Source organism: Mus musculus, chromosome 5 (genome assembly GCF_000001635.26).
Source record: "Mus musculus strain C57BL/6J chromosome 5, GRCm38.p6 C57BL/6J".
NCBI lineage: Eukaryota > Metazoa > Chordata > Mammalia > Rodentia > Muridae > Mus > Mus musculus.
In genome coordinates, this window is record NC_000071.6 from 3,761,026 (window position 1) to 3,788,560 (window position 27,535).

The 27,535-nt window shown below is 38.4% G+C and overlaps 1 protein-coding gene across 5 annotated transcripts in view; it reads right to left on the reverse strand.

Annotated features, from left to right (window-relative positions):
• Ankib1 (ankyrin repeat and IBR domain containing 1) overlaps nt 1-27,535 on the reverse strand; it is a 113,126-nt gene that overhangs the window by 71,027 nt on the left and 14,564 nt on the right. For all 5 annotated transcript variants that reach the window (NM_001289528.1, NM_001003909.4, NM_001289527.1 and 2 more), the window contains 2 exons: nt 11,492-11,762; nt 8,404-8,704 (listed from right to left, as the gene is read on the reverse strand). Coding sequence is in view for 3 of the 5 variants with exons in the window: in NM_001003909.4 (NP_001003909.2) it covers nt 8,404-8,704; nt 11,492-11,679 (489 nt within the window). In the remaining 2 variants the exon portion in view is untranslated. Of the gene's footprint in view, nt 1-8,403; nt 8,705-11,491; nt 11,763-27,535 lie in introns of those variants that run through there.

The window sequence follows — 27,535 nt, forward strand, 5'->3', positions numbered from 1 at the left end:
TGCTAGGCCCCGGCATAGTCTCACAAGAGACAGCTATATCTGGGTCCTTTCGATAAAATCTTGCTAGTGTATGCAATAGTGTCAGCATTTGGATGCTGATTATGGGGTGGATCCCTGGATATGGCAGTCTCTACATGGACCATCCTTTCATCTCAGCTCCAAACTTTGTCTCTGTAACTCCTTCCAAGGGTGTTTTGTTCCCACTTCTAAGGAGGGGCATAGTGTCCACACTTCAGTCTTCATTTTTCTTGAGTTTCATGTGTTTAGGAAATTGTATCTTATATCTTGGGTATTCTAGGTTTTGGGCTAATATCCACTTATCAGTGAGTACATATTGTGTGAGTTCCTTTGTGAATGTGTTACCTCACTCAGGATGATGCCCTCCAGGTCCATCCATTTGGCTAGGAATTTCATAAATTCATTCTTTTTAATAGCTGAGTAGTACTCCATTGTGTAGATGTACCACATTTTCTGTATCCATTCCTATGTTGAGGGGCATCTGGGTTCTTTCCAGCTTCTGGCTATTATAAATAAGGCTGCTATGAACATAGTGGAGCATGTGTCCTTCTTACCAGTTGGGGCATCTTCTGGATATATGCCCAGGAGAGGTATTGCTGGATCCTCCGGTAGTACTACATCCAATTTCCTGAGGAACCGCCAGACTGATTTCCAGAGTGGTTGTACAAGCCTGCAATCCCACCAACAATGGAGGAGTGTTCCTCTTTCTCCACATCCACGCCAGCATCTGCTGTCACCTGAATTTTGATCTTAGCCATTCTGACTGGTGTGAGGTGGAATCTCAGGGTTGTTTTGATTTGCATTTCCCTGATGATTAAGGATGTTGAACATTTTTTCAGGTGCTTCTCTGCCATTCGGTATTCCTCAGGTGAGAATTCTTTGTTCAGTTCTGAGCCCCATTTTTTAATGGGGTTATTTGATTTTCTGGACTCCACCTTCTTGAGTTCTTTATATATATTGGATATTAGTCCCCTATCTGATTTAGGATAGGTAAAGATCCTTTCCCAATATGTTGGTGGTCTTTTTGTCTTATTGACGGTGTCTTTTGCCTTGCAGAAACTTTGGAGTTTCATTAGGTCCCATTTGTCAATTCTCGATCTTACAGCACAAGCCATTGCTGTTCTGTTCAGGAATTTTTCCCCTGTGCCCATATCTTCAAGGCTTTTCCCCACTTTCTCCTCTATAAGTTTCAGTGTCTCTGGTTTTATGTGAAGTTCCTTGATCCACTTAGATTTGACCTTAGTACAAGGAGATAAGTATGGATCGATGCGCATTCTTCTACATGATAACAACCAGTTGTGCCAGCACCAATTGTTGAAAATGCTGTCTTTCTTCCACTGGATGGTTTTAGCTCCCTTGTCGAAGATCAAGTGACCATAGGTGTGTGGGTTCATTTCTGGGTCTTCAATTCTATTCCATTGGTCTACTGGTCTGTCTCTATGCCAGTACCATGCAGTTTTTATCACAATTGCTCTGTAGTAAAGCTTTAGGTCAGGCATGGTGATTCCACCAGAGGTTCTTTTATCCTTGAGAAGACTTTTTGCTATCCTAGGTTTTTTGTTATTCCAGATGAATTTGCAAATTGCTCCTTCTAATTCGTTGAAGAATTGAGTTGGCATTTTGATGGGGATTGCATTGAATCTGTAGATTGCTTTTGGAAAGATAGCCATTTTTACAATGTTGATCCTGCCAATCCATGAGCATGGGAGATCTTTCCATCTTCTGAGATCTTCTTTAATTTCTTTCTTCAGAGATTTGAAGTTTTTATCATATAGATCTTTCACTTCCTTAGTTAGAGTCACGCCAAGATATTTTATATTATTTGTGACTATTGAGAAGGGTGTTGTTTCCCTAATTTCTTTCTCAGCCTGTTTATTCTTTGTATAGAGAAAGGCCATTGACTTGATTGAGTTTATTTTATATCCAGCTACTTCACCGAAGCTGTTTATCAGGTTTAGGAGTTCTCTGGTAGAATTTTTAGGGTCACTTATATATACTATCATATCATCTGCAAAAAGTGATATTTTGACTTCCTCTTTTCCAATTTGTATCCCCTTGATCTCCTTTTGTTGTCGAATTGCTCTGGCTAATACTTCAAGTACTATGTTGAAAAGGTAGGGAGAAAGTGGGCAGCCTTGTCTAGTCCCTGATTTTAGTGGGATTGCTTCCAGCTTCTCTCCATTTACTTTGATGTTGGCTACTGGTTTGCTGTAGATTGCTTTTATCATGTTTAGGTATGGGCCTTGAATTCCTGATCTTTCCAAAACTTTTATCATGAATGGGTGTTGGATCTTGTCAAATGCTTTTTCTGCATCTAACGAGATGATCATGTGGTTTTTGTCTTTGAGTTTGTTTATATAATGGATTACATTGATGGATTTTCGTATATTAAACCATCCCTGCATCCCTGGAATAAAACCTACTTGGTCAGGATGGATGATTGCTTTAATGTGTTCTTGGATTCGGTTAGCGAGAATTTTATTGAGGATTTTTGCATCGATATTCATAAGAGAAATTGGTCTGAAGTTCTCTATCTTTGTTGGGTCTTTCTGTGGTTTAGGTATCAGAGTAATAGTGGCTTCATAAAATGAGTTGGGTAGAGTACCTTCTACTTCTATTTTGTGAAATAGTTTGTGCAAAACTGGAATTAGATCTTCTTTGAAGGTCTGATAGAACTCTGCACTAAACCCGTCTGGTCCTGGGCTTTTTTTGGCTGGGAGACTATTGATAACTGCTTCTATTTCTTTAGGTGATATGGGACTGTTTAGATGGTCAACTTGATCCTGATTCAACTTTGGTACCTGGTATCTGTCCAGAAATTTGTCCATTTCGTCCAGGTTTTCCAGTTTTGTTGAGTATAGCCTTTTGTAGAAGGATCTGATGGTGTTTTGGATTTCTTCAGGATCTGTTGTTATGTCTCCCTTTTCATTTCTGATTTTGTTAATTAGGATTTTGTCCCTGTGCCCTTTAGTGAGTCTAGCTAAGGGTTTATCTATCTTGTTGATTTTTTCAAAGAACCAACTCCTCGTTTGGTTAATTCTTTGAATAGTTCTTCTTGTTTCCACTTGGTTGATTTCACCCCTGTCGTCTACTCCCCTTGGGTGAATTTGCTTCCTTTTTTTCTAGAGCTTTTAGATGTGTTGTCAAGCTGCTAGTATGTGCTCTCTCCCGTTTCTTCTTGGAGGCACTCAAGAGCTATGAGTTTCCCTCTTAGAAATGCTTTCATTGTGTCCCATAGGTTTGGGTACGTTGTGGCTTCATTTTCATTAAACTCTAAAAAGTCTTTAATTTCTTTCTTTATTCCTTCCTTGACCAAGGTATCATTGAGAAGAGTGTTGTTCAGTTTCCATGTGAATGTTGGCTTTCCATTATTTATGTTGTTATTGAAGATCAGTCTTAGGCCATGGTGGTCTGATAGGATACATGGGACAATTTCAATATTTTTGTATCTGTTGAGGCCTGTTTTGTGACCAATTATATGGTCAATTTTGGAGAAGGTCCCGTGAGGTGCTGAGAAGAAGGCATATCCTTTTGTTTTAGGATAAAATGTTCTGTTTATCTGTCAGGTCCATTTGTTTCATAACTTCTGTTAGTTTCACTGTGTCCCTGTTTAGTTTCTGTTTCCACGATCTGTCCATTGATGAAAGTGGTGTGTTGAAGTCTCCCACTATTATTGTGTGAGGTGCAACATGTGCTTTGAGCTTTACTAAAGTGTCTTTAATGAATGTGGCTGCCCTTGCATTTGGAGCGTAGATATTCAGAATTGAGAGTTCCTCTTGGAGGATTTTACCTTTGATGAGAATGAAGTGTCCCTCCTTGTCTTTTTTAATAACTTTGGGTTGGAAGTCGATTTTATCCGATATTAAAATGGCTACTCCAGCTTGTTTCTTCAGACCATTTGCTTGGAAAATTGTTTTCCAGCCTTTCACTCTGAGGTAGTGTCTGTCTTTTTCCCTGAGATGGGTTTCCTGTAAGCAGCAGAATGTTGGGTCCTGTTTGTGCAGCCAGTCTGTTAGTCTATGTCTTTTTATTGAGGAGTTGAGACCATTGATATTAAGAGATATTAAGGAAAAGTAATTGTTGCTTCCTGTTGTTTTTGTTGTTAAAGTTGGCATTCTGTTCTTGTGGCTGTCTTCTTTTAGTTTTGTTGAGGGATTATCTTCTTGTTTTTTCTAGGGCGTGGTTCCCGTCCTTGTATTGGTTTTTTTCTGTTATTATTCTTTGAAGGGCTGGATTCGTGGAGAGATAATGGGTGAATTTAGTTTTGTCGTGGAATACTTTGGTTTCTCCATCTATGGTAATTGAGAGTTTGGCTGGGTATAGTAGCCTGGGCTGGAATTTATGTTCTCTTAGTGTCTGTATAACATCTGTCCAGGCTCTTCTGGCTTTCATAGTCTCTGGTGAAAAATCTGGTGTAATTTTGATAGGCTTGCCTTTATATGTTACTTGACCTTTTTCCCTTACTGCTTTTAGTATTCTATCTTTATTTAGTGCATTTGTTGTTCTGATTATTATGTGTCGGGAGGAATTTCTTTTCTGGTCCAGTCTATTTGGAGTTCTGTATGCTTCTTGTATGTTCATGGGTATCTCTTTCTTTAGATTTGGGAAGTTTTCTTCAATAATCTTGTTGAAGATGTTTGCTGGTCCTTTGAGTTGAAAATCTTCATTCTCATCCACTCCTATTATCCGTAGGTTCGGTCTTCTCATTGTGTCCTGGATTTCCTGGATGTTTTGAGTTAGGATCTTTTTGCATTTTCCATTTTCTTTGATTGTTGTGCCGATGTTCTCTATGGAATCTTCTGCACCTGAGATTCTCTCTTCCATTTCTTGTATTCTGTTGCTGATGCTCGCATCTATGGTTCCAGATTTCTTTCCTAGTGTTTCTATCTCCACTGTTGCCTCACTTTGGCTTTTCTTTATTGTGTCTACTTCCCTTTTCAGGTCTTGGATGGTTTTATTCAATTCCATCACCTGTTTGGTTGTGTTTTCCTGCAATTCTTTAAGGGATTTTTGTGTTTCCTCTTTAATGTCTTCTACCTGTTTGGTTATGTTTTCCTGTAATTCTTTAAGGGATTTTTGTGTTTCCTCTTTAATGTCTTCTATTTGTTTAGCAGTGTTCTCCTGTATTTCTTTAAGTGAGTTATTTAAATCCTTCTTGATGTCCTCTACCATCATCATGAGATATGCTTTTAAATCCAGGTCTAGCTTTTCAGGTGTGTTGGGGTGCCCTGGACTGGGCGAAGTGGGAGTGCTGGGTTCTGATGATGGTGGGTAGTCCTGGTTTCTGTTAGTAAGATTCTTACGTTTACCTTTCGCCATCTGGTAATCTCTGGAGTTAGTTGTTATAGTTGTCTCTGTTTAGAGATTGTTCCTCTGGTGATTTTGTTACACTATATCAGCAGACCAGGGAGACTAGCTCTTTCCCTGAGTTTCAGTGGTCAGAGCAGTCTCTGCAGGCAAGCTCTCCTCTTTCAGGGAGGTGCACAGTTATCTGGTGTTTGGACCTCCTCCTGGCCGAAGATGAAGGCCCAAAACAGGATTTTCCCCAGAAGCTGTGTTGCTTTGGCCTGCAGACTGCCCGCTGTGGAGTCCCAGAATCAAGGTGGCCCCCGCGGAACGTGAGGCAGAAGCCTCACGGGCTGTGCGGACACCTGTGCTCTGACCAGGAAGGTGGCAGGTTGTCTGTAGCCGAAAATGGTGCTGCCTCAGAGGCTCTGTGGCTCTCACCCGTTCCAGAAGCTGCTGGCCTCTGTGTTCCACACTCTCACCCGCAGACCGCCCGCCGCGGAGTCCCGGAACCAAGGTGGCCCCCACGGAACGTGAGGCAGAAGCCTCTCGGGCCGGGTGGACCCCTGTGCTCTCACCAGGAGGGTGGCCGGTTGTCTGGAACCGGAAACGTGTCTGAACTTCTGATTTCCAACTAATAGTAATGTTTTGGAAGGCTGTGGAACCCTTAGGAGTAGAGTCTCACTATAGGAAATGGGTCACTGAAGCAGGCTGTAAGGTGTTGTGCTATTTTATAGTGTGTTTTGTTGATTAAAAACATACTAGTAAGAGCGGTAAAGTAGGCTAGTGAGTTTTGAACTTGTACAGTCCAGTCCTACTGTTTGCTTTCTACTTTCTCAAGGATTGAGAAGCCCCAGATGTACCCTCTTCTCCCTTAGAGCCACTCATCCTAACATGCTTTTCTGGCTATGATTAACTACAACTTCAAACTATGAGTCAAAAAAATTCCCTCCAAAGTTACTTTTGTGAGTGTGAGTGCCTTAAGTTATTTTGCCAAAGCAAAGAAAAAACTAATTCAAATAAGGAAAAGATTCAAAATTAACAAGTAGAGAATGCTTCCATAAATATGAATCCCTAAAAGTAAAAAAAAAAAAAAAAAAAATTAGATTGGACCTACTGGGTTTGGGGAGTAATCTCTAAGTTTAAAGATTATGCAGAGAAGTGTTAGTGAATCAAATCTTAGTGACTAAGGGGTCTTTTGACATAATCCTGAGATTTATCCCAAGCACCCCAGAGAAAACTATCACAAAATGTGTCATAAGTAGCAACAAGACCAATACAGGACATATCTGCCCCTTCCATCACTAGATGGTCTCACAGTTTTATGAAAAATAATAAATATCTGGTGGTATTTATTCACACAATGTATATCATTATATGATACCTGGTACCACTAAGCATTAAGAATATTTAAAAATTATAGAAGTGGTATTTATTCCTATTAGTTTTAAAATAAAAAAATGTAAGCAATGAGGTAGAGACGTTTAAAAGTATTTAAATTACCCATGATAGTAAATTTTATAAAATACATGATATTCTAGGAACTTTAGTTACATAATGTTACATATTACCACGTGTTTAGGCACTTTTGAGGAAAACACTTCCAGTTTAATAATAATCATGGCAAAAAGTTATTAAGGGTCGAGAGCTGAGCAAGAGCACAGTTAAAAAATTGGTGATAAACTTTGTGGGAAAATACTATACTGAAATTTGTCAATGAATGCTAGAATAAATGTGAGGTGTTCATGAGGCTCTACTTGGAATGTTTGGAATATAAAAAAATGAGAACGGTCATCAAGCAGAGTGGCTCATGTGATGTGATATGCTGGCAGTGCAAATAGATAACACACCTATCAAGGCCTTACAAATACTATGTAACATACCCCTCTGTGAACAACAATAACATACTGGTAAAATTACCACCCCATTTTCAACAATTTAAAATGTACAACATTATAAATATACTTAAAAACTGGCCACTACTTAGCATTCCTTCCTAGGAATTATTAGAAGCAAGTGACTAAAGAAGAAATTAAAACATTATTGCTATTAACAAGAACAAGCTATTTCTACCTTAACACGCTCAAGGACCATCTAGTCCCACACATGTGAGTGAGTCACCACACAGATTCCTCCCTAGGACGTGAGCACAGAAAAGGCCTAAGTAGTTGTCTCTGCCTGACAGAGAAAGAAAAGCCCATGATCAGGCCACAGAATCCCACCAATCCTTGAGCTTGCCCCAAGATTGGGCTATAAAATCTCACCAATCCCAGCCCATCCTGGAAAGCTCCACCCCACAAGAAACTATATAAAGTCTGGCTCCTACTCAGTTCTTTGCTGCTTCTCTCTTGAGCAGAGGTGGTTACTGTCTTGTGCCTTTCCCAATAAATCTCTTCCATGAGGTTTGTTGTGCAGCGTGACTCTGGGATACTCCTTGACTCCCAACTGCTAGGATACCTTTCCTGTTGCAGCTGTATCACAGTTACAACATCTTTTAAGAAATCAAAGATTGAGTGATTTTTATCTATCTTTGAAGATGCTTTATATATCAGTAATATATAACAGATACTTATAAATAAAAATTGCCAAAATGTAGTATGAATTCAAGAATACTTGAACACAGATTCAAGTGAAAAAAGACATTTTAAAGACAAGGTTTTAAAAAGGAGTATAACAAATGCATCCATCAGCAGTTATCTATTAATAAACAAATCAAGTAAAGATAATATATCAATAAGTAATAGTTGTCATCTTTCCCCCATATCCAAGATATGGAAGTTTTAGAAATTGGCTATTAAATTTTCAGCAAACACAGATAAAAACCCCTACTATTTTCAGTATGATACTACTGACCTATTAATATCTTAAGAGATATTAACAATTATTCTTGATTTTTATTACATTATATTCTGAAAAGCTGGAAAGCTGGTTGCTGTTCCCTAAAGCAATGTAAGGGCTTATAAAGGCACTTATAAAGGGCTTTGGTTCTTTTAGAATGACTAGAGGTGAGAACTGCTGAGACAAAGCAAACCCTGACTACCACATACTATCAACATACAATCTGCTAGCACAGAATATGGAAAAGCAAGCAGGTTTTACCTCTACACAGGCTTTCATCCCCGAGGCTGCAGCATAGTGAAGGGGTGTGTTCTTTTTGTTATCAACGGCATCAATAGCCGCTCTCTCATATTCGCCTTGGTCAAGTTTTGCTCCTTTCCACTGTAAGATCATCTGCAGACAATCTGCCCTTCTGAAATCATCTTCCACAGGCCGTGCTAAGCGAGGATGAAGGGTTCCTTCAGATATCATGATTTGAGGTCCCATACACAACAAATGCATAGATGTTTCATTGTGCACATTCCGTTTATTTGGGTTTCCATCTCTACCAAAAAGAAAAGTCCTAAAATGGAAAGGAAGGATAAAAACAACTTTTTCCTATCTAAAAATACAAAGAATATAACAATTTTAAGGGTTAAGTCTACTTCAAAGCTAAAGTCCAATTTCTATTGAGGTGTGTCACTGACTAATTCACTTAATTAAGATGGAGAGCCAGCAAAATAGCTTAGAAGGCAAAGAGCTTGTGATAAAAGGTGGACAATCTCAGTTTCATTCATAGCACTCATGTAGCAGGACAGAAATGACTCTTTAAAGTTGTCCTCTCTTGCAAACTTTATATGCCCCAGTACAGGGGAACGCCAGGGCCAAAAAGGGGGAGTGGGTGGGTAGGGGACTGGGGGGGTGGGTATGGGAGACCTTTGGGATAGCATTGAAAATGTAAATGAGGAAAATACCTAATTAAAAAAATACTTAAAAAAAAGATAAAAAAAAAAATAATAAAGTTGTCCTCTGACATCCACCATGAGCTGTGGCACATGTAATGAAGGCATTCGTGTGCACGAATCATATGCACGCACGCATGCACACACACACAACAGAAGTAAACTTCAGTGCCTATAAAGCAATAAGACTATACAAGGAAAAGGGAAAAAGAAAAGAAAAAGAAGGAGGGGACTGAGGATGTTACACAGCAAAAGGTTACTTAAATAAAATAATAAAAATTTAACATAAAGGAAAAGTTCTAACATGGCATTTTTGATCAGTTTATTTTTCTGTTGGCCATCTAGTGCTGGGCACGCAGCTTATCCTTAAGAGTAGTTTGTTTCCCCACTGAGACCCTCTTGGTGGAAACTAAATTTTCATTTACAAATGGTTATCAATTGGAGACTGCTTCTGGGTTAGGGATAGGGGCTTGTATCCACTCCTTTAGCTCTAGAACCTCCAGATAAATTTTCATAGGACACAATCTATCTTAACATACTTTGGTTCAAGCATAGTATATGAACAAAATATAGACTTTATATAGTTTAGGAAATGGAAAAGTAAGTTTAATTGCCTTTTCAAATAACGACACTACACCAACCATCTAACAAGTGGTCAACTCTTACAGGTTGGGTTTGGCACGCTATTGTCATTTATTCTCAGCATTCTGGCCTGCTATGGTCTCTTAATCAATTGGTATTCTGTTGGAGGAAACTGTATGAATCAGCTTTTTGTAGTGTTAATTAAAAATAGAATGGTCTAAGTGACATTTTTAACATTTTAATCAATGCAGAATTTTAAGAAAACCAGACTTTTTTTGAGGGTGGGGTGTCAAGACAGGGTTTCTCTGTGTAGTCCTGGCTGTCCTGGAACTCACTCTATAGACCAGGCTGGCCTCGAACTCAGAAATCCTCCTGCTTCTGCTTCCCAAGTGCTGGGATTAAAGGCATGCACCACCACTGCCCGGTTGCAGAATTTAAAAGAATCATATACCAATGTGAAATATATTTGACTCAGTGAGTCACAGAGAACCTCCAAATGTTGTCATCTTTTGTTGTACAATAAATTACATTGGGTTTTATCACTACCAATTTATTAGAAAGTAAGAATTAGGAAGTTGTCAGTTGAATATAAAGCATGAGTCCTTCAAAATTTTAGCATTCACTTGAAAGTTGAAACTTTCTTGTTAGCATTAAAGACTAGCAGTTGTTTTACTTGAAAGATTTAATTAGATTTTGAGTAAATGTCAGCCTAGAGCTTCAGCTCTCATTCACCATTTGAAAGCAGTGCTGTATTGCAGTGAGACCAATTAATAAAGAAACCATAACAGCCCAAAATGCTGAGAATAAATGCCCAGCCTTACTTGGGATGTGGAGAATCAAAGACAAGGACGTAGAAAGAAGGCAAGAGCCAGAGGACAAGGAGCTGAGCAGCAAAAAGGTGTTTTCTAGAGAGGACACAGCCACTGTTACACTCACTCTTTAACTCACAAAAGCTGTGGTGATTTGCACAAGACTGGGTTATTCAGTATTTTACCATAAACTGGGAAGGAGTCCAGGAGGCCCCTCTCCTCTCAGCGGTCTGTTGGCAGCCAACAGTCCAAAGGGACCATAGCAGAACAATGTATACTCTTAAGGAGTGAGCGTGAAAATGAACAAAGAGGTCATAGTGTCTAGTTTATAGTTTAGGCAGCTTTTGTTGTATTTCTCAAGTCTTTACTGAGACAGACAGCTTTTCTTGAGAAAATTTTTGTTGACCAGTTGATTGACAGATCTATTTTGACTGACTCTTAGGTGAGGGAGCACTGAGGTGCCACATTTCCTTTGTAAATAGAAAGCCTCCAGCTAGCTAATAATTCTATGTTTAACTGGTTATCTACTAAGAACATTCTAGGAAGTTTAGAAATCACACCAGAGCTAAGATGACACAGATCTCCAGTGCAGTAACAGGAGTCCTGGGTTTAGTCCTTAGTTTTGTAATCTGGATAATGAGGAAGGGACTGTGTACCACACAGGGAAAGTCAACGTCTTTACTTTCACTTCTAATGCTAACAGCCTTGAACTGCTCTTAATCTCCTCAAGCGCTTTCCCTGCGAGAGGCTACACTGCTCTGCAAAGGTCCCTCTGGCTACTGTTCACTCTTACCCTAGAGAGTGCTCAGCTTTCCTCTGTAACCTAATCTGTCTGTTTTCTACAGTACAGTGTGGACAGAAATGTATTCAAAGCAACATGGATGTAAACTACCTTTACTATTAGAACTCAGAATAGATCATGTAACATGGACAAGTCTCAATATTATACATTTTCAGAGATCACAAGCGTTTTCCTTTTCACTGATCACTTATTAATGGGTTTAGAGAAATACTTACCCTAATATTCTATTCATTCCATGTCTAGCAGCATAGTGTAACGGTGTGTTGTGCTGATAGGGTTCTCCATAAGAAATATTGGGATCAAGGGATTCTTTTAGCTGAGGATTATTTTCATATATTTGGCAGGCCAAATTTTCATCACCATTGATGAGTGCTTTGCGGAATTTGGTGGTTGTATTTCCCATGTTTTGTTATTTTCTGATAGGCAGTGGCACGTTCTTTCTTCCTTCAGCCACTTCTTGAGTACTTCTACAACATGTTTCACATTCTAATGAAGGAGAAGTTACCAAGTTAGGCTGTAACACTGTAATTACAAAGTAGCATCCTAAAGAGACATTTACAAATGTTAATAACATCTGGAAAGCAGATGAAGGGAATAAACACTATTGCATGCTGCCAAATTTATTGTTTTTTGTTTTTTTTGAGACAGGGTTTCTCTGGATAGCCCTGTCTGTCCTGGAACTCACTTTGTAGACCAGGCTGGCCTCAAACTCAGAAATCCACCTGCCTCTGCCTCCCGAGTGCTAGGATTAAAGGCGTGTGCCACCATGCCCGGCTATTGTATTTTTAATATTGCTAAAATTAGCTTTTTGTTAAAATTTAACATTCCCCCATACAAAGACTATATAAGGTTGTACAGGTGTACTTGACCTAGAAAAGCTGTCTACATATATAAACTTTTCTCAAATGAGCAGGAATCAACTGCACTGAGCTTATGGCTGAATAAAATGATGGCTAATCTTGATGGTCAATCTAGTGACCTCAAGAATGAACCAAAAGCAGCTGAGCACAGCTTTGGGAAGTTTTCTAGACTGGATCATTTGAGGTAGGCAGACCTCACCCTTGGCCTGGGTCACACATTCTAACAGCAGCCTAGGCAAAAGCACATGAAAAAGGAAGCTGTTTTTGCTACTCATCTTCATTCTTGCTGCCAAGTCCACCCATCCTGTTGCTAAAGCATTCACCTGCCAGTATTAGAACCTATTTCTTCAGAACTCTTAATACAGACGGGAGACCAGGAGCTCTCTAGGGATACTCCAGAAACTCCAGCACCAGATTGGAATTACTGAGACACCCAGGCTCATTGACTGAACAACTAATGGACTCTTGATCTTCTAAAAGGTCAAATGATAAGCCATTACTGGGCTACTAGGACTACAACCTATAAGCACTCTAATAAATCTCTCTCTCTCTCTCTCTCTCTCTCTCTCTCTCTCACACACACACACACACACACACACACACACACACTCACACACACTCAGGCTCATTCTATCAGCTCTATTCCTGTAGAAAACCTGACTAAAACACAGTCCAGTTAATTATATGCAGGTACTACTAAGTCAATTTGTGGGTCACTAAAAAACAAAACAAAACAAGCAAACAAACAAAAACAACTGAAATTAAGAATTGCAGGTCTTCATGCAGAGACTGCCCCCCATCCCCCACCCCCAGGGATCCATCTCATATAAAGTCACCAAACTCAGACACTCAAGCCAATAAGAGCTTGCTGACAGGAGCCTAATATACTTGTCTCCTGAGAGGCTCTACCAGTACCTGACATATTCAGAGGTGGATGCACTCAGCCAACCACTGGACTGAGCACAGGGTCCCCAATGAAGGAGCTAGAGAAAGTACCAAAGGAGCTGAAGGAGCTTGCAGCCCCATAGGAGGAACAACAATATGAACTAACCAGTAACCCCAGAGCTCCTAGGGACTAAACCACCAACCAAAGAATACACATTGAGGGACCCATGGCTCCAGTCCCATATATAGCAGAGGATGGCCTTGTTGGACATCAATGGGAGGAGAGGCCCCTGGTCCTGAGAAGTCTTGATGCTCCAGTGTAGGGGAATCCCAAGGGAAGTGAGAGTGGGTGGGTTGGTGAGCAGGGAGAGGGGAGATGGGATAGGTGGTTTTCGGAGGGGAAACTCAGAAAGAGGATAACATTTGAAATGTAAATAAAGAAAATATCTAATTAAAAAAGTGAATTTGGATAGTATTTTAAAAAAAGAATTGCAGGTCTTGGGCTACAGTTCGGGAAAAGTGAAACTGCAAGTACTTACAAGAAAAAGACTTAAAATATAAATACATGTATAATGTAACTATACAGAATACTCAAGATAATCACAGCAAACTAATAAAATTGGTCAGACAGAAGAAATGAAGATAATGATTATCCTACCTTTTTAAATGATTGAATATTCTTCTATTAAGGATTCAAAGCAAGGCTCAAAACATCAAATGCTTATGCACTCTACATGTGGGAAGAAGTCATGATGAGCATCTGATAGGCAATGTGAGGTGGGGAAGGGGAAAGTGAAATGAAAAATAGATCTGAAATGTAAAATGCCATACTTGCTAACACTACTTTTAAGCAAGTGTTTTATCCCCTGAAAACGTCAAGTTCTCATCTGTACTGCAAGGAAATGACTATGTCTCAGACACAGGTATAAAGATTATAAGAGAAAGTTTATGTAAATTATTTACAACAGACCTTGTTTAAAGGGTTCAATGCTAGAATACCCTATCCTGTATCTATTGTTAAATTACTGTTGCTGTGATGGGACTGGCCCCCTAAAAGACCCATTTGTTAGGTCATCAGCTTGTGAACCTACTAGGATTGAACACTGGGGAACATGCCTGTAAAGAGGATCCTGAGCCCCAAGTCCCTTCTCCACTCTTCTTGCTTCCCTGTGATCTTGAGGTAAACAGAATTCCTCTTCTCCATGCTTTCATCATACTGTACTGTGCCACCACAAGCCCTGATACCTCGGCAACTGAGCAAAAGCTCTTCCACCTTTTCCTCAGGTATTTCATCATGGCAGCAGAACTACAATGAACACCATTAGCAACAAAGAAGACAGCACAAACAAGAACATACACGGTATGAAAGAAAGAGTCCTCTGGAAGACATGGTGAGTATGTTAAGTATGTTAAGACTCTAGCACTGAATTACAGGTGGTAAAACTGAAAACAGGTTGGGACAGATTAGGAACTTACAAATTAATCTAAATGGACGACAGATAATTAAAAGTTTTTCTACAGGGTAGGGATATAATTGTTTTATTTCTTAGGGAATGTGTGAGAATATAGAAGGCAGAAATGTAAATGCAGAGGATATATACATTATCCATTTTATTCAATGACAGGTTGGCTACCCAAGCATAGCTTTTAAAAAAAAAGTCACTTGAAATATAATATTCATGATGTACAATGGATTTTTTCAGGGCAACAACAATTTCAAAAAGAATGCAACTTAAAGGATGGAAAAACCTTTAAGTTTCTTATAACACAGTGGTTTTCAAATGTGTCTATCCATCCCAATAGCCTGGAGAATTTCAAAGAATCCTACTGAATAGATGAAATCCCAGAAAGTGTGTACAGGGGTTGTACCTTTGATGGACTGAGGTTGTACTTAATATTAATATTAAATCAGCTCTTTGGCTGACTTCAATATGGAGTCATTACTGTTTTAGTTTCCAACTATGAGGGTATGACATCAGCCAAGCCTATTTTAGAAACAGGAATTATGTGTTTAATACAGAACTACATCTTCTGATTCATCATTATCCTTAATGAGGCCACAAATTAGGTGTTTACTAATGTTTCTGTTACTGGTTTTTAAAGTTTTAAATATACAAATATATTCATAGTAATTTTTAAAAATATGAATGTTGACTTCCCCCAAACAAACACAAAACCCAGAGCCTAAGAACATAGCTCAGTTGGTAGCACGCTTGTCAATCATGCACTAAGTCACAGGTTTGATTCTGAGCATCCAACACACCAGGCATAGTGACACATATCTGTAATACCAGCCCTTGGGAGAAGGAGACAGGAGGGTCTGGAATTCAATCAAGACCATACTAGGCTAAATAGTGAAGTAGAGAGCATCCTGTGGAACATAAGACTCTGATTTTTAAAAAAAGAACCACAAAATAACCCCCAGTCTATTTACCTGAAGATTATCATTGTTAAATAACTACTTTATGTATGTCTATAAATACATTATTTTGTCATAGTACTTGCAAAAAGAGTTGCTGAGATTTTAGCCTGACATACTACCTCATGGTCTCTTCTCAAGTTGAAGAAGAAAACACTCTCTCACACTCTACACTTCTCACCATATATTATAAATTCTTCTGGAATTTTTCAGAGACAACCTAGATTGTATTTTATTCTTCTGTTTAACAGGATGCAGGGTAGTATATTCATTCTCAGTTGTCTATGGCTCTAAGTACTTAACTATGGTGGTTTGTTGTGCTATGGATAGCATCTCACTAAGAAACCTATACTGGCTTAGTGACCTTCCTCTGTGTTTCACCTCCAGAGTGCTGAGAGTACAGTGTGTGTCACTGGTCTGGTTTATGTTATTTTAATAAGAACTCCATTCAGCTTACTGCACATATTTATCTATACAAATGTAAAAGATATGTAGATTGTGAAGTATCTCTGTTAAGAATATGAAAACGTAACTTTGATTTAGCAAGAGATGCAAATTAATATGTTTAAGAAGAAACCAAGGAGGGTGGGATCCACATGAACACAGTACCAATAACATAGGCAACCTGAAGAAATGAAAACAGAGCCAAATACTCTAGACTATTCACTCAATATGTCAAATGATCTCTCCACAAAATGGTGTCCAAGTGGAAAAGGCATGATATCAATCTACATTTAGGTGCAGGAGATTCTAGTTGAAACATTCCAGGCCTCAAGTAATTTTGGAAATCTGAGTATATAATGTTCTCCAAGACTTTTGCAGTCCTGGGATGGAATGAGGACAGTCTTCAAGTTACCCATGCTTCCCAAACTAATTTGGAATATCTATGGTATCTACCCTGGAATTGGCTGAAGTAATAAACACATTGGAGCTTTTTTGTTGGATGCTGAAAATCTAGAGGAAAAAAAAAAAACAAATAGCAACATCACATAACAATTTTTAGTTATCAAATTACACTAGATTTTCAAAGCACTCATAAAGATTGCAGTTGTTTCTCCTCCAACTCCTTCACCCTTTCTAAGACAACCAATACCCATTCTATGGTTGAATACATTAAGACTCAAAGAATTTAAGAGAGAGTTCTGAGATTCCTAACTGTGAAAGAAAAGGACAAATGGGTACAATGGAGGATTGAAAGTACGACTGACTTAAAAATCAAGGATACGATAGAAATAGAGGTATAAAAGCTGGGGTCTTAGATACACTTAGCACTTAAAACAAGCAGAATGCATAGAAACTAATTGGATGTTCTGGGTCTTTTGTTGTTCCATGTCAATTTGAGGATTTTCTTTCTATTTATGTGAAGAATAAGATGAGGATGTTGATTGTAATTTCATTGAATCAGTAAATTGTTTTGGTAGGAAGATCTTTTTACACAATGTTAATTCTACCAAGCTATAATATGCATGGGAGGTCTTCGAATTCTAGTATGTTTCTTAATCGCTTTCTTCACACATTTAAAGTTTTCATTGTAGAGGTGTTTTACCCATTTTGTTATGTGTACTCTAAATATTTTATTTTATATGAGAAATTGGGAAGAGGAGCATGTCCATACATGATCTCTTTCTCAGCATGCTTGTTACTTGTGTATCTTAAGACTGGTAAATTTTGTAAGTCAGTTATGTATCATAACACTTTGCTGAAATTATTGATAATGTCTACAATTTTTCTAGTCAAATTTTGGGAACACTAGGTATAAGATAATATAATCAATTGAAAAAATATGAAAATGATCAGTTATTTTGGCCTTAGTGCCCTTGATACAATGCTGCTCAATATAAACATTTCCTAAGTTGTTTATTAGATTAACAACATATTTTTTGATTTATATAAAAACACTAGCAAAATGTTCTGCAGGAACAATAATTCACATCAAAAATATAAAGAAAAAACTAGTAAAGCAATGGTATCTTGGGGGTACTTTAAATAGTTACAAGATAACTTTAAAAAAATCAATACTCTAATGTGCATTAAATATTACTGTGACTCATGCTAAAAGGCATAATGGCATCAAAAAGCTTCTTTGTGGCTTTGTTATTTTCACTGCTGCCTCATTTTAAAAATCTGATCAATAAGCCTGAAAGTCTGCACATCACTTAAAAGCTTTAGTTCATGCCATTCAGAGTCTCCTCAGAAGCCTTGAGGAGAACGCTGCCAGCCATGTCCTTGTGCTTTCTCACATGCATAGCTGCTGTTATCAGAGGCAGTTTTTCATCCTTTGTCTAAATGAAAACCTTTAAGTGATATTTTCTATGTAACATGTAATATTTCATAAATGTATAAATTGGATTTATAGTACATTTCTTTTGGTTGTGCTATTATAAATGGTTCTTAAAAAAAATAAAGGGCTGAGGGAATGGCTCAGTTGGTCACATGCCTGCTGAGCAAGGATCCCTAGCATACATGTAAAACTTGAACATGGATGGCTACACACACATGCAACGCTAGCACTCTAGGAGGCAAAGGCAGATTCTTAGGTTATGCTAGCTAGCAAGGCAAGTTGAATCGACGAGCTCCAGTTTGGTGAGACTGTCTCTCTAAAACTAAAGTGGAGAGCAATCAGGAAAGATATCCAACATCAAACTCTGGCTGCTACATACATCTGCAACATGTGCAGCAGAGTGCTTATGTATACAAACGTACATGAACAACCTCCCACACTCATGATTTCACTTGCACACTGACCTTGTGAGCCTGCTAAATTCACTTCTTAGTCCTAGGAGTTTGGAAAAATCCTAGATTTTTGGAGGGTAGGGTGGGGTGTCTATATCACTTATAGTTTTACTTTTTACAGTACCAATAACATAGATCTTTTTTTTTTTTTAGTCAGCAGAAGATTAAGGAGAAAGCTGTTAGCACATATTCAATTACTGTTCCTAATATATCTAATAATACTAAGTGAATAAAGTAAAATTACAATTGAGAACCACGATAGATATGACCCATGCTAACACCTCCTGTAACATGCTAACATGATGTAATCTGACACTAAAAAAAGATACTTAAGTTCTATAATATTTTCATGAAAATATGTCCATCCAAATGAAAAATATAGAGAAACAAGAATTGAGGCATTTTACCAAACTGCTGATGAAAACTCTTGAAAAGTGTTAAGATCACCTAGGTGAGCAAAGACTGTACATCCACGCCCAGATTAGTGGAGACTGAGATACATGACGACTAAATGCTATGCCCTACATTATAAAATGAAAAAAGAAGGCAATAATAGAAAACTGGTAAATATAAATACAGTATGTACAGATGTTGGTCCATGTTCTCAGGGGAATCGTTTCAGACTGCTAGATAATGAAGTCCTTTATGTAAAATGGCAGTTATTTGCATGTGCTTACATATACCTTCTCAATTCTTCCTTGAAGCCAGCTTTACTTTAATGAGTCATATTTTATTATACGTTTTATACAGATTACTTGATGCTATATGGTATAGTGGCTTGAAAATAGCTTTAAGATAGAACTAGTTTATAATTGGCAAGACTTTAAATATCAACTTTGGTTTTCTCATCTAGAAAATATTAACTGTGGAAAGTCATTTTAAAGATTAAACCTGACAAAGTATGTAAAAAATCCTACTTTATAAAAATGATCAATACAACATAATCTTTCTTCATGTAAAACTTAAAATGCCCATTAATATAAGGCATGATGTTTTCTACATGAAAACTGTTATTAGTAGCATAAAATTTTATTAATTCTTAAACTCAAAGAAATTGAAATACAGTTCAATCTTTCCCAATTGTATTTAATCATAAAACTTTTTAACATTAATGGCTTTACTTCCTATAGTCAATATAAAAAACTGTATGTTGAAATCCTTCATTGAAAGCACTTGAACTAGAGAGTTGGCTCAGTAGTTAGAGCACTTACCGCTCTTCCAGAGGACTAAATTGAGTTACAGCTATTTGTAATTCCAGTGATAAGGGATCCTCCTTCTAGCTTTCTTGAGGACACACATGTATAGTATTCACTAATACAGAAACACATACATACACAAATAAAAATAAAAATAAATTTTTAGGTACCGAAGAGATAGATAGCTTAGCAGTTAAGAGCATCTCCTGCTCTTGCAGAAGACTTGAGTACACTCTAGGCATCCACATCAAGTGACTCACACCCATCTGTAATTCCAGCTCCAAGGATTCTGAGGCCCTCTTTTGTCCTTTGTAGGCATCTACACTCATATACAAATACCCACCCAAAGCCATGTACACATTAGGATAAACACAACAACAATCTTTAAAAAAGTACTTATTAGCCTCGCATTTCATTTTGATAACACACAATGCTGGTCACTTAATGAGGTACTCCATGTTCCCAAAAAGACCATGATATTTTTGCTTTTGATTTTTTTTGTTTTGTTTTGTTTTTTGGGTTTTTTTCCGAGACAAAGTTTGTCTGTGTAACTTTGGCTATCCTGGAACTCACTCTGTAGACACAGGCCTTGAACTCAAGAGATCTGCATGTTTCTGCCTCCCAAGTGCTGGGATTGAAGACATTCACCACCACCATCTAGTAAAAGCATGAATTTTTAAGCTGAAATAAATTTTATTCACCAAAAGTTCTCCCCTGCACTTTTTGTTGGCAGAGGCAGGCAGATTTCTGAGTTCAAGGTCAGCCTGGTCAGAGTGAGTTCCAGGGCAGCCAGAGATATACTGTAAGACCCTGTCTCGAAAAACCTAAAAATAAAAAAAAAAAAAAAAAAAGGAAAACATCAAAAGATGAATGTCAAAAACAAAACCAAACCCCACCTTTCCTGGATAAGTATATCTAGAAAGCTTCTGCACAGACAACTTTGCCTGATAGTAAATGGTGACCATCACAGAAAAACCCAATTTGAGAGAGTACATTGGATTAACAGATACTAGGGACCCCAGTCCCAATGTGTAAATCTACAACACAGCTCCTGCATCTACATCTCAGAGAACATCTTGGAAGAAGGAGCAGAAAGACTGTAAGAACCAGACGGTCTACTGTGAAACATTCTCTCCTAGAAATGGCTGCATAAATATGCCTGGAACAAGGACAATATCAATGGGCGTATTTACATGGAAGGGGAACGTGTTAGGTCCCATCCTTAAACAAAGAGCTACAGACAACTAAGGGCTGCTAGGAAGAGGAGAATTAGCTTCCCCCAGGAATGAGCCCCATTACTGGCTGTCCAATACAGAACAAACAGTCAGTCCCCAAACCATACACACACCAACAAAAATGGAGTCAGCAGGTTGTGTGTGTATTTGTGCATACATATACATACACATACACATATACATATGTGTGTGACAATGATAAAAGAAGAATAGGTATCAACCGAGGAGAAACACTTGAGAAATGGTAGCTGAAAAGGATGTAAGGAGGAAAGAGAGTGGGAGAGTGGGTGACATAATTCTATTTAAATTAAAAGCAATATTTTTGAAGGAGCTGAGATAGTAGGTTGGGTATAAAGGCAGGGGCAGGTGGATCTCTCTGGGTTTGAGGACAGCCTGGTCTAGACATTAAGTTTCAGGTCAACTAGAGCAACAGAATTAGTCTCTGTCCCCCAAAAGCCAAAAAGATCCTGAGCTGTCAAATACTGGAGAACTGATACTTGTGAAAGTGTATGAGGATTTCAGGAACAGGGGCTAGAGAGATGGCTCAGCCGTTAAGAGCACTTGCGACTCTTGCAAAAGACTGAATTTAGTTCCCAGCATGCACTAGTGGCTAACAACCATCCACAATTCCAGCTCCAGAGGATACAACAGCCTCTTCAGGATTCCACTGATACTGCATGTGCATGGCACACAGATATACATGCAGGCAACACACATATAAATAAACATAGTTTTTAAAAAGATTTTGGGAACAATACAAAGTGCTATTTAAAAATATTGAAATAACATAAAATCTATGTAGTTGGTTTAGAAATAACTTCAAATAACCAAGTTGAACTTGACTAGTAAGAAAGGCCTCAGGGACCAGGGAAATGGTTCTGTATAAAGGTGCCAGCTGCCATGCCCAACAACCTGAGTTTAATTTCCAAGCAAAAACCTGGTGAAATCAGAGAACTGACTGGCTCTAGAAAATGCTGTCTTCTAACCTCCACACACATGCCATGGTATACTTGTAGCCACATGCATAAGTAACTCTAATACCTTTTTTTTTTTTTAAAGAAAGCCTTTCAGATATATGACTGCAAACAGACAAGGGTCTCATGAGTCATTTTGTATTTGATCCTTCTGACAGCAAGTCCCTATACATGTCTGACTTTTCAACATGTAAATTAAAAAAATTCCCTGTATTGATGATTTTGCCTTTATACATACCTGGGCACCTTGAGCATGCAGCACCAGTGGAGGCCAGAAGAGGGCATTAGATCTGGTACTGGTTGTGAGCTGCTGCTGCTGGGAATTGAACCCATGTCTTGTAGAAGAGCAACCAGTGCTTGTAACTGTGGAGTTACAGGCAACCCCATAAAGCAACTCTTGAGCTGAAACATTACTTTAACAGGCTTCACAATTTTAAGCTGCTCTATCTTTTTATAAACAAAGAGCTCTGCTAGAATGCAAACATCAATTACCAAAGGAAAGGTATAGTTCACATCTGTACTGCTTAAATGTTAACTTGTATTGGTCAGAACTAAAACAACAAGATATTTATACATATCTTTAAAAGAAAACTAAGATTCTTATATACATTGCCTTTTAAAAAGGAACTATGATAAAATTATGGGCATACAGTTGATGGTCTTTAAGTCACTCTTAGATTTTTCTTCTAAACTGAACAACATGCTTAAACTTTTAAGCATTCATGGCTTATTGTTGTTTAAAACTTTGGATTGTTAGATTATCAGGAATCCACTTTATATGGCTTTCATGTAGGAAAAGGGACTAAATATGGGTTTGTGACCATATAACTTTGTTAAAACTCTCCACTGTCATGCTATTGCTCCTAAGCCGTAAGACTACTAATACTGCATTTATAAAACACGCTGAAGCTGAGCACAGTGCCACATGTCTGTAATTTCAGCACTGAAAGATACAAGCTACAGTACTTGATACAAGCTACAGTCATCTGAAAGGAGGGAGGAGATGACTCCACAGGCAAGTCTGTAGATCATCATGTTCTTAGTGATCTATGTGGGAGGGCTAGCCAACTGTGGGTAGTACCACCCTGGCTGGACTGGTGGTTCTGGCTTCTATAAGAAAACAGGTGTGTATATGTATGTGTGTGTGGGGGGGATAAAATATGGCGTGTAAATAAATAAAATTAAATTAAAATAAAGAAAAAAAGAAAAGAAAAGAAGAGACGAGACGAGAAAAGGAAAGAGAAGGGAAGGGGAGAGGCTGAACAGCCAGGAGGAACAAGCCAGTAAGTAAGCAGTGCCCCTTCATGGCTTCTACATCAGATCCTGCCTTCAGTTCCTGCCCTGTTTGAGTTCCTGACTTGGCTTCTCTCAGTGAACTGTGATTAAAGATATATAAGCCAGAGGCAGGGGTTGGATCCCTTGGAACTGTAGGTACAGATGATAATGAGCTGCCATGTAGACATTGAGAACTCACCTCAGGTTCTCCAGGAGCATCAAGTACTCTTCACTATTGAGCCACTCTCTTCATCTCCTAGTGTGTTTGTTTTAACATGTGACACAGTAGATACTCCATGATATATCTCTTATCAGAATTTTCAAGCACTTGGTGGTTAGTTGCTGCTTTCAAAGAAGTTATTACTTTTTATATAACAAAATGATGGGCAGTAGATAGTCTAGACTTTGTCACTGGGCATCTAAGATGAGTGTTAAAAGAAACGTCTTTTTCAACTTTATTCTAAACACAGGCTTCTTTCATTTTGGTTATTGTTCTACATAGCTGGTGGCATCAACACGGGTCTTTCCTATATAACTGCAGTGACAAGCACTAACAGAAAGGGGCACAGACTTGGCAAGCACAAAGCTGGAAGCACTGAGTAAAACACTCAGATTTGGGAATGTTGCTAAAAGCAAAGGCTGCAGTCTAGCTTGCCAAACTGCTTAGTAAGGTTGGAGCCAAACACAGCTTCACTCTTGTTAGCTTCCTACAAGTTCATGGATTCCAAAAGTCTACAGTCAAGTTTCCCTGTATTTAGAAAGTATTAGGAAAATGAACAGAATTAGGAAAAATCTTTTAAAGAAGAAAGTAACTTCCCTATAATAAGCACTGTAGAACTCAAATTAACTTTGTTGTTTAGTACCATATTATGGTAGCATTCAAAATAAAATGACTACATGAACACCACAGCATTATCAGAGTTGTAATGAAAAAGCTGATTATGTTAACTCCTTAAATCTTCTCAGTAAGTAGGAAAGGAGACAATCTAACACACCCTGCCTCCTTTGGGTATCATTTAGACTGACATAGCTTACATAGTGTGTAAAGGGGGTTGTAGTTAGAAAAGAAAGGAATTACAACAGCTGCAGGAGGCTGCAGCTGACTGGTGCTTTTTGCCAAGTTGGTAAATGAACACAGAAAACAGCATGACATCCACAAGTGGAAATGGCAAGCTTGGGACACAGATACTGTAGGAAACGTCCCTCTTTTCCAGTCCCTATTAATGCACATTGTTTCAAAGGATCACAGCCTTTTGTAACTTGACTTTTCAGATACTCAAAATAGTCTTTGTTTTATCTCCCCTGTCAATTATTCTTCAGACTCTAAATTTGTAACTAAACACACTAATTTTTCAGGCTCTACTGCCTATGGTGCTGTTAGCAAACATTTGATTCTGCTAACTTTGGAATTTCTGATGATTCAGCATTGCTTCATTTATGTGTATGAGTGTTTTAGCAGCATGGGTATGTCTACATACATGCAGTGTCCACAGAGATCAGAAGAGGGTGTCACAACCTCTAGAACAAGAGTTATGGATGGTTCTGAGCTGCCATTGGGTGCATGGATCCAACTTGGGGAGGAGGTCCTCTGAAAGAGGAGCCAGTACTTTTAACTACTGAGCCATTTCTCTAGCAATCTCATCCAATCTTTCAAAGCCAGCAAGCCTTTATTAGCTGCGTTGTGTCCTCCACTGTGATATATTCTTAAAATTAGTACTGTTATAGGTATCAGAGTGTAAAACACCACACTCAATGGAACCTTCTTCTTAGTCATTGTTCTGCTCAACCTAAATTAATTAAGTCAAATTAAGTTGAAATTACAGTTTCAGCCTTATCTGTCTAAGGACACTCTACCATGTTATACAGAGAAAAGCTAACATGGCACATTTGGGTTAGCTATATTTCAGAAGGTCAGCCTGTTGCTGGTATCTGGTTTGCTGAATTTCAGAATTCTAATAATTTCTTCCTTTCAGTGGCTCAGTGTACCTAAATTGCTTATTAAAAACTATGTAATATGAGGACTGGAGAGGTGGCTCAGCACTTAAGAGCACTGGCAGCTTTTCCAGAGGACCTGGGTTCAATTCCCAGCACCGACATGGCACCTCACAACTGTCTTTAACTCCAGTTCCACGGAATCTGATACCCTCACATAGATTCAACAATGCATAGAGAAAAAAAACCAACAACAAATAAACCATTTTTTAAAATGTACTTAATTAACAGTAAAAAGAAAAAATGTAGCTGATTGGAGAAATGGTTCAACAAGCATAGGTACTTGCCACAAGGCCTGACAACGTCTACCTGATGGAAGGAGAGAGAACACCTGCAAACTGTCTTCTGATCTACACACACATGTACACACACATGCACATGCACAAAGATGTAGATACAGAAATTATTCTTTTGAAATGTAGCACATACAAAATAAGTGCTTTTCTTCTGGGCATGACCTTCAGTAGAAGCCATGGATACTGAGTCTCTGATGAGCTTCCCTGGTAGGTTACATGTCACGAATGCTGTCACAAGTCAGTGCTAGAGGAATTAAATAGACCTGTGCCACTCCAAAGGTAGGACTCCAAGAAGCTTGTGTTTATGTGGAACTCACACAGGGCCTTTTTTGCTAATTCTGCTTTGAATCTTTTTCCTGCAATCAATGTCAGCTTTGAGTACCATGCTCAAAACACTGAGGTGGGGACTTGATTGGTTTATCTTGCAGGAGTGGGATATAGGGTCTACTTGTTCCCAAAAGAGGTCAAAATGTCAAAAGAGAGAAAAAGGGTAAATCAAATCACAGAACCAAAGTAAAGGTATGGATCACCTTAGAGGAAAAGGTTTCTGCAGTCTAGAAGAAGCTATAGTGACTACCCCCACCTCCTCTGTGACCTGGTCAGGATATACAGTTAAGCCAGCACTCATCTCTGTAGCTTAACTGCTAACTTAGAAGAACGAACTTTTCTGCTAGAGATTTCAATAAATTCACAATGAAAAAAGAAAAATGTCATAATTTTTTTTATTTGTGATTACTGAATCTGCATGTAAGATAAAAATGGTATAAGCTGTTATATAGTTGTAATTTCATAAATGTTATTCCCACTCAGGAAAGGCTGAACAGAATAGAAAACCAAAATTTGTTTTCCTTGCTGATACACAGATAAAATTCAAACTAAAAAGAGTTAAGCTCAGTAACTTTTGCCCAGTGGGATCACGAAGGGGTGAAGACAACATAAAATGAGAGACAATCTCTAGATGTCAATACACTTTTAAAGTTGGGTGGGGTTTTTTTTTTTTTTTTAACATTCATTTATTTGGGTATGTCTGCATGAGTAAATAAGTATGGATACACATGGAAGGCTGTTATTTTTAATCTGATGTACAATTGCAGGAGAATGATATGGAATCTAGGCTGGTAAGATTAAGAGTTTAAGATAGGCAGGTATGATGGCTCAGCAAGTAAGAACACTGGCTGCCAAGTCTAACAAACTGAATTCAAACCCTGAGACCCTGAGAGGATGGTGGACTCTTATAAGTGGTTCTCTGACCTCCACATATATGCTATGGTGCACATGTACACACAATAATAGATAAATAAATGTCAGTAATTTTTTAAAAAGAGCTTACGAAAGCTTCCTGTCATTTAAACTTGGAACATAGGCACCTAGCCTTTCAATCTTCGCTTGCTGTTACAAAAGGCTAGTTGCCAGCATTTCTAGAAGTACGAACGTATAGGTCATAACTGTCCAGCCTGGACTCACTGTCTACCACATGGCTGTTTTAGCCTCAGTGTGCACTATGCTGAAATGAAAACAGGCACTGACTCATTGTCCAGAACACGGACTCTGAGGCTTTTCAGATTTAGGACACTTCTCTATGGACCTTAAACTATGAGAAACATCAATGATGTCAGCTGGATTGCCTGGCTCAAATCCAGATGCCACAGGAAAGGGCTGTGTTTTAGTCAGGGTTTCTATTCCTGCACAAACATCATGACCAAAAAGCAAGTTGGGGAGGAAAGGATTTATTTGGCTTACATTTCTATACTGTTGTTCATCACTAAAGGATGCAGGACTGGAACTCAAGCAAGTCAGAAAGCAGGAGCTGATGCAGAAGCCATGGAGGGATGTTCTTTACTGGCTTGCCTCCCCTGGCTTGCTCAGCCTGCTCTCTTATAGAACCAAGACTGCCAGTCCAGAGATGGTTCCACCCACAAGGGGCCTTTCCCCCTTGATCACTAATTGAGAAAATGCCTTACAGCTGGATCTCACGGAGGCATTTCCTCAACTGAAGCTCCTTTCTTGTGATAACCCCAGCCTGTGTCAAGTTGACACAAAACTAGCTAGTACAGGTTGATTCCCTGGTGGAACAATCTGGTTTTGGGCTGCTGATCAATTTTGTATTTTTAATACAAGACAACTACACTCCTAATTTGTCATTCTTGCAAGTTGAGAAGGGTATATAACAAGAAGTATGGCCATATGGATTACAAACTCCCTGTCATAAGCTATCTTAATAAAAAGAACTATTTCTCCTTTTAAACAAAAACTTAATTTAAGGTAAAGGAAAAGTTTTAATATGAGAGGAAATACCTATAATCTTTAGAAAGTATGCTGAAGAAACAGGACTTAAATTTGACAGGAACACAATCTAAAAACTATACAATATGATTACATTTGTAATGTGATTTT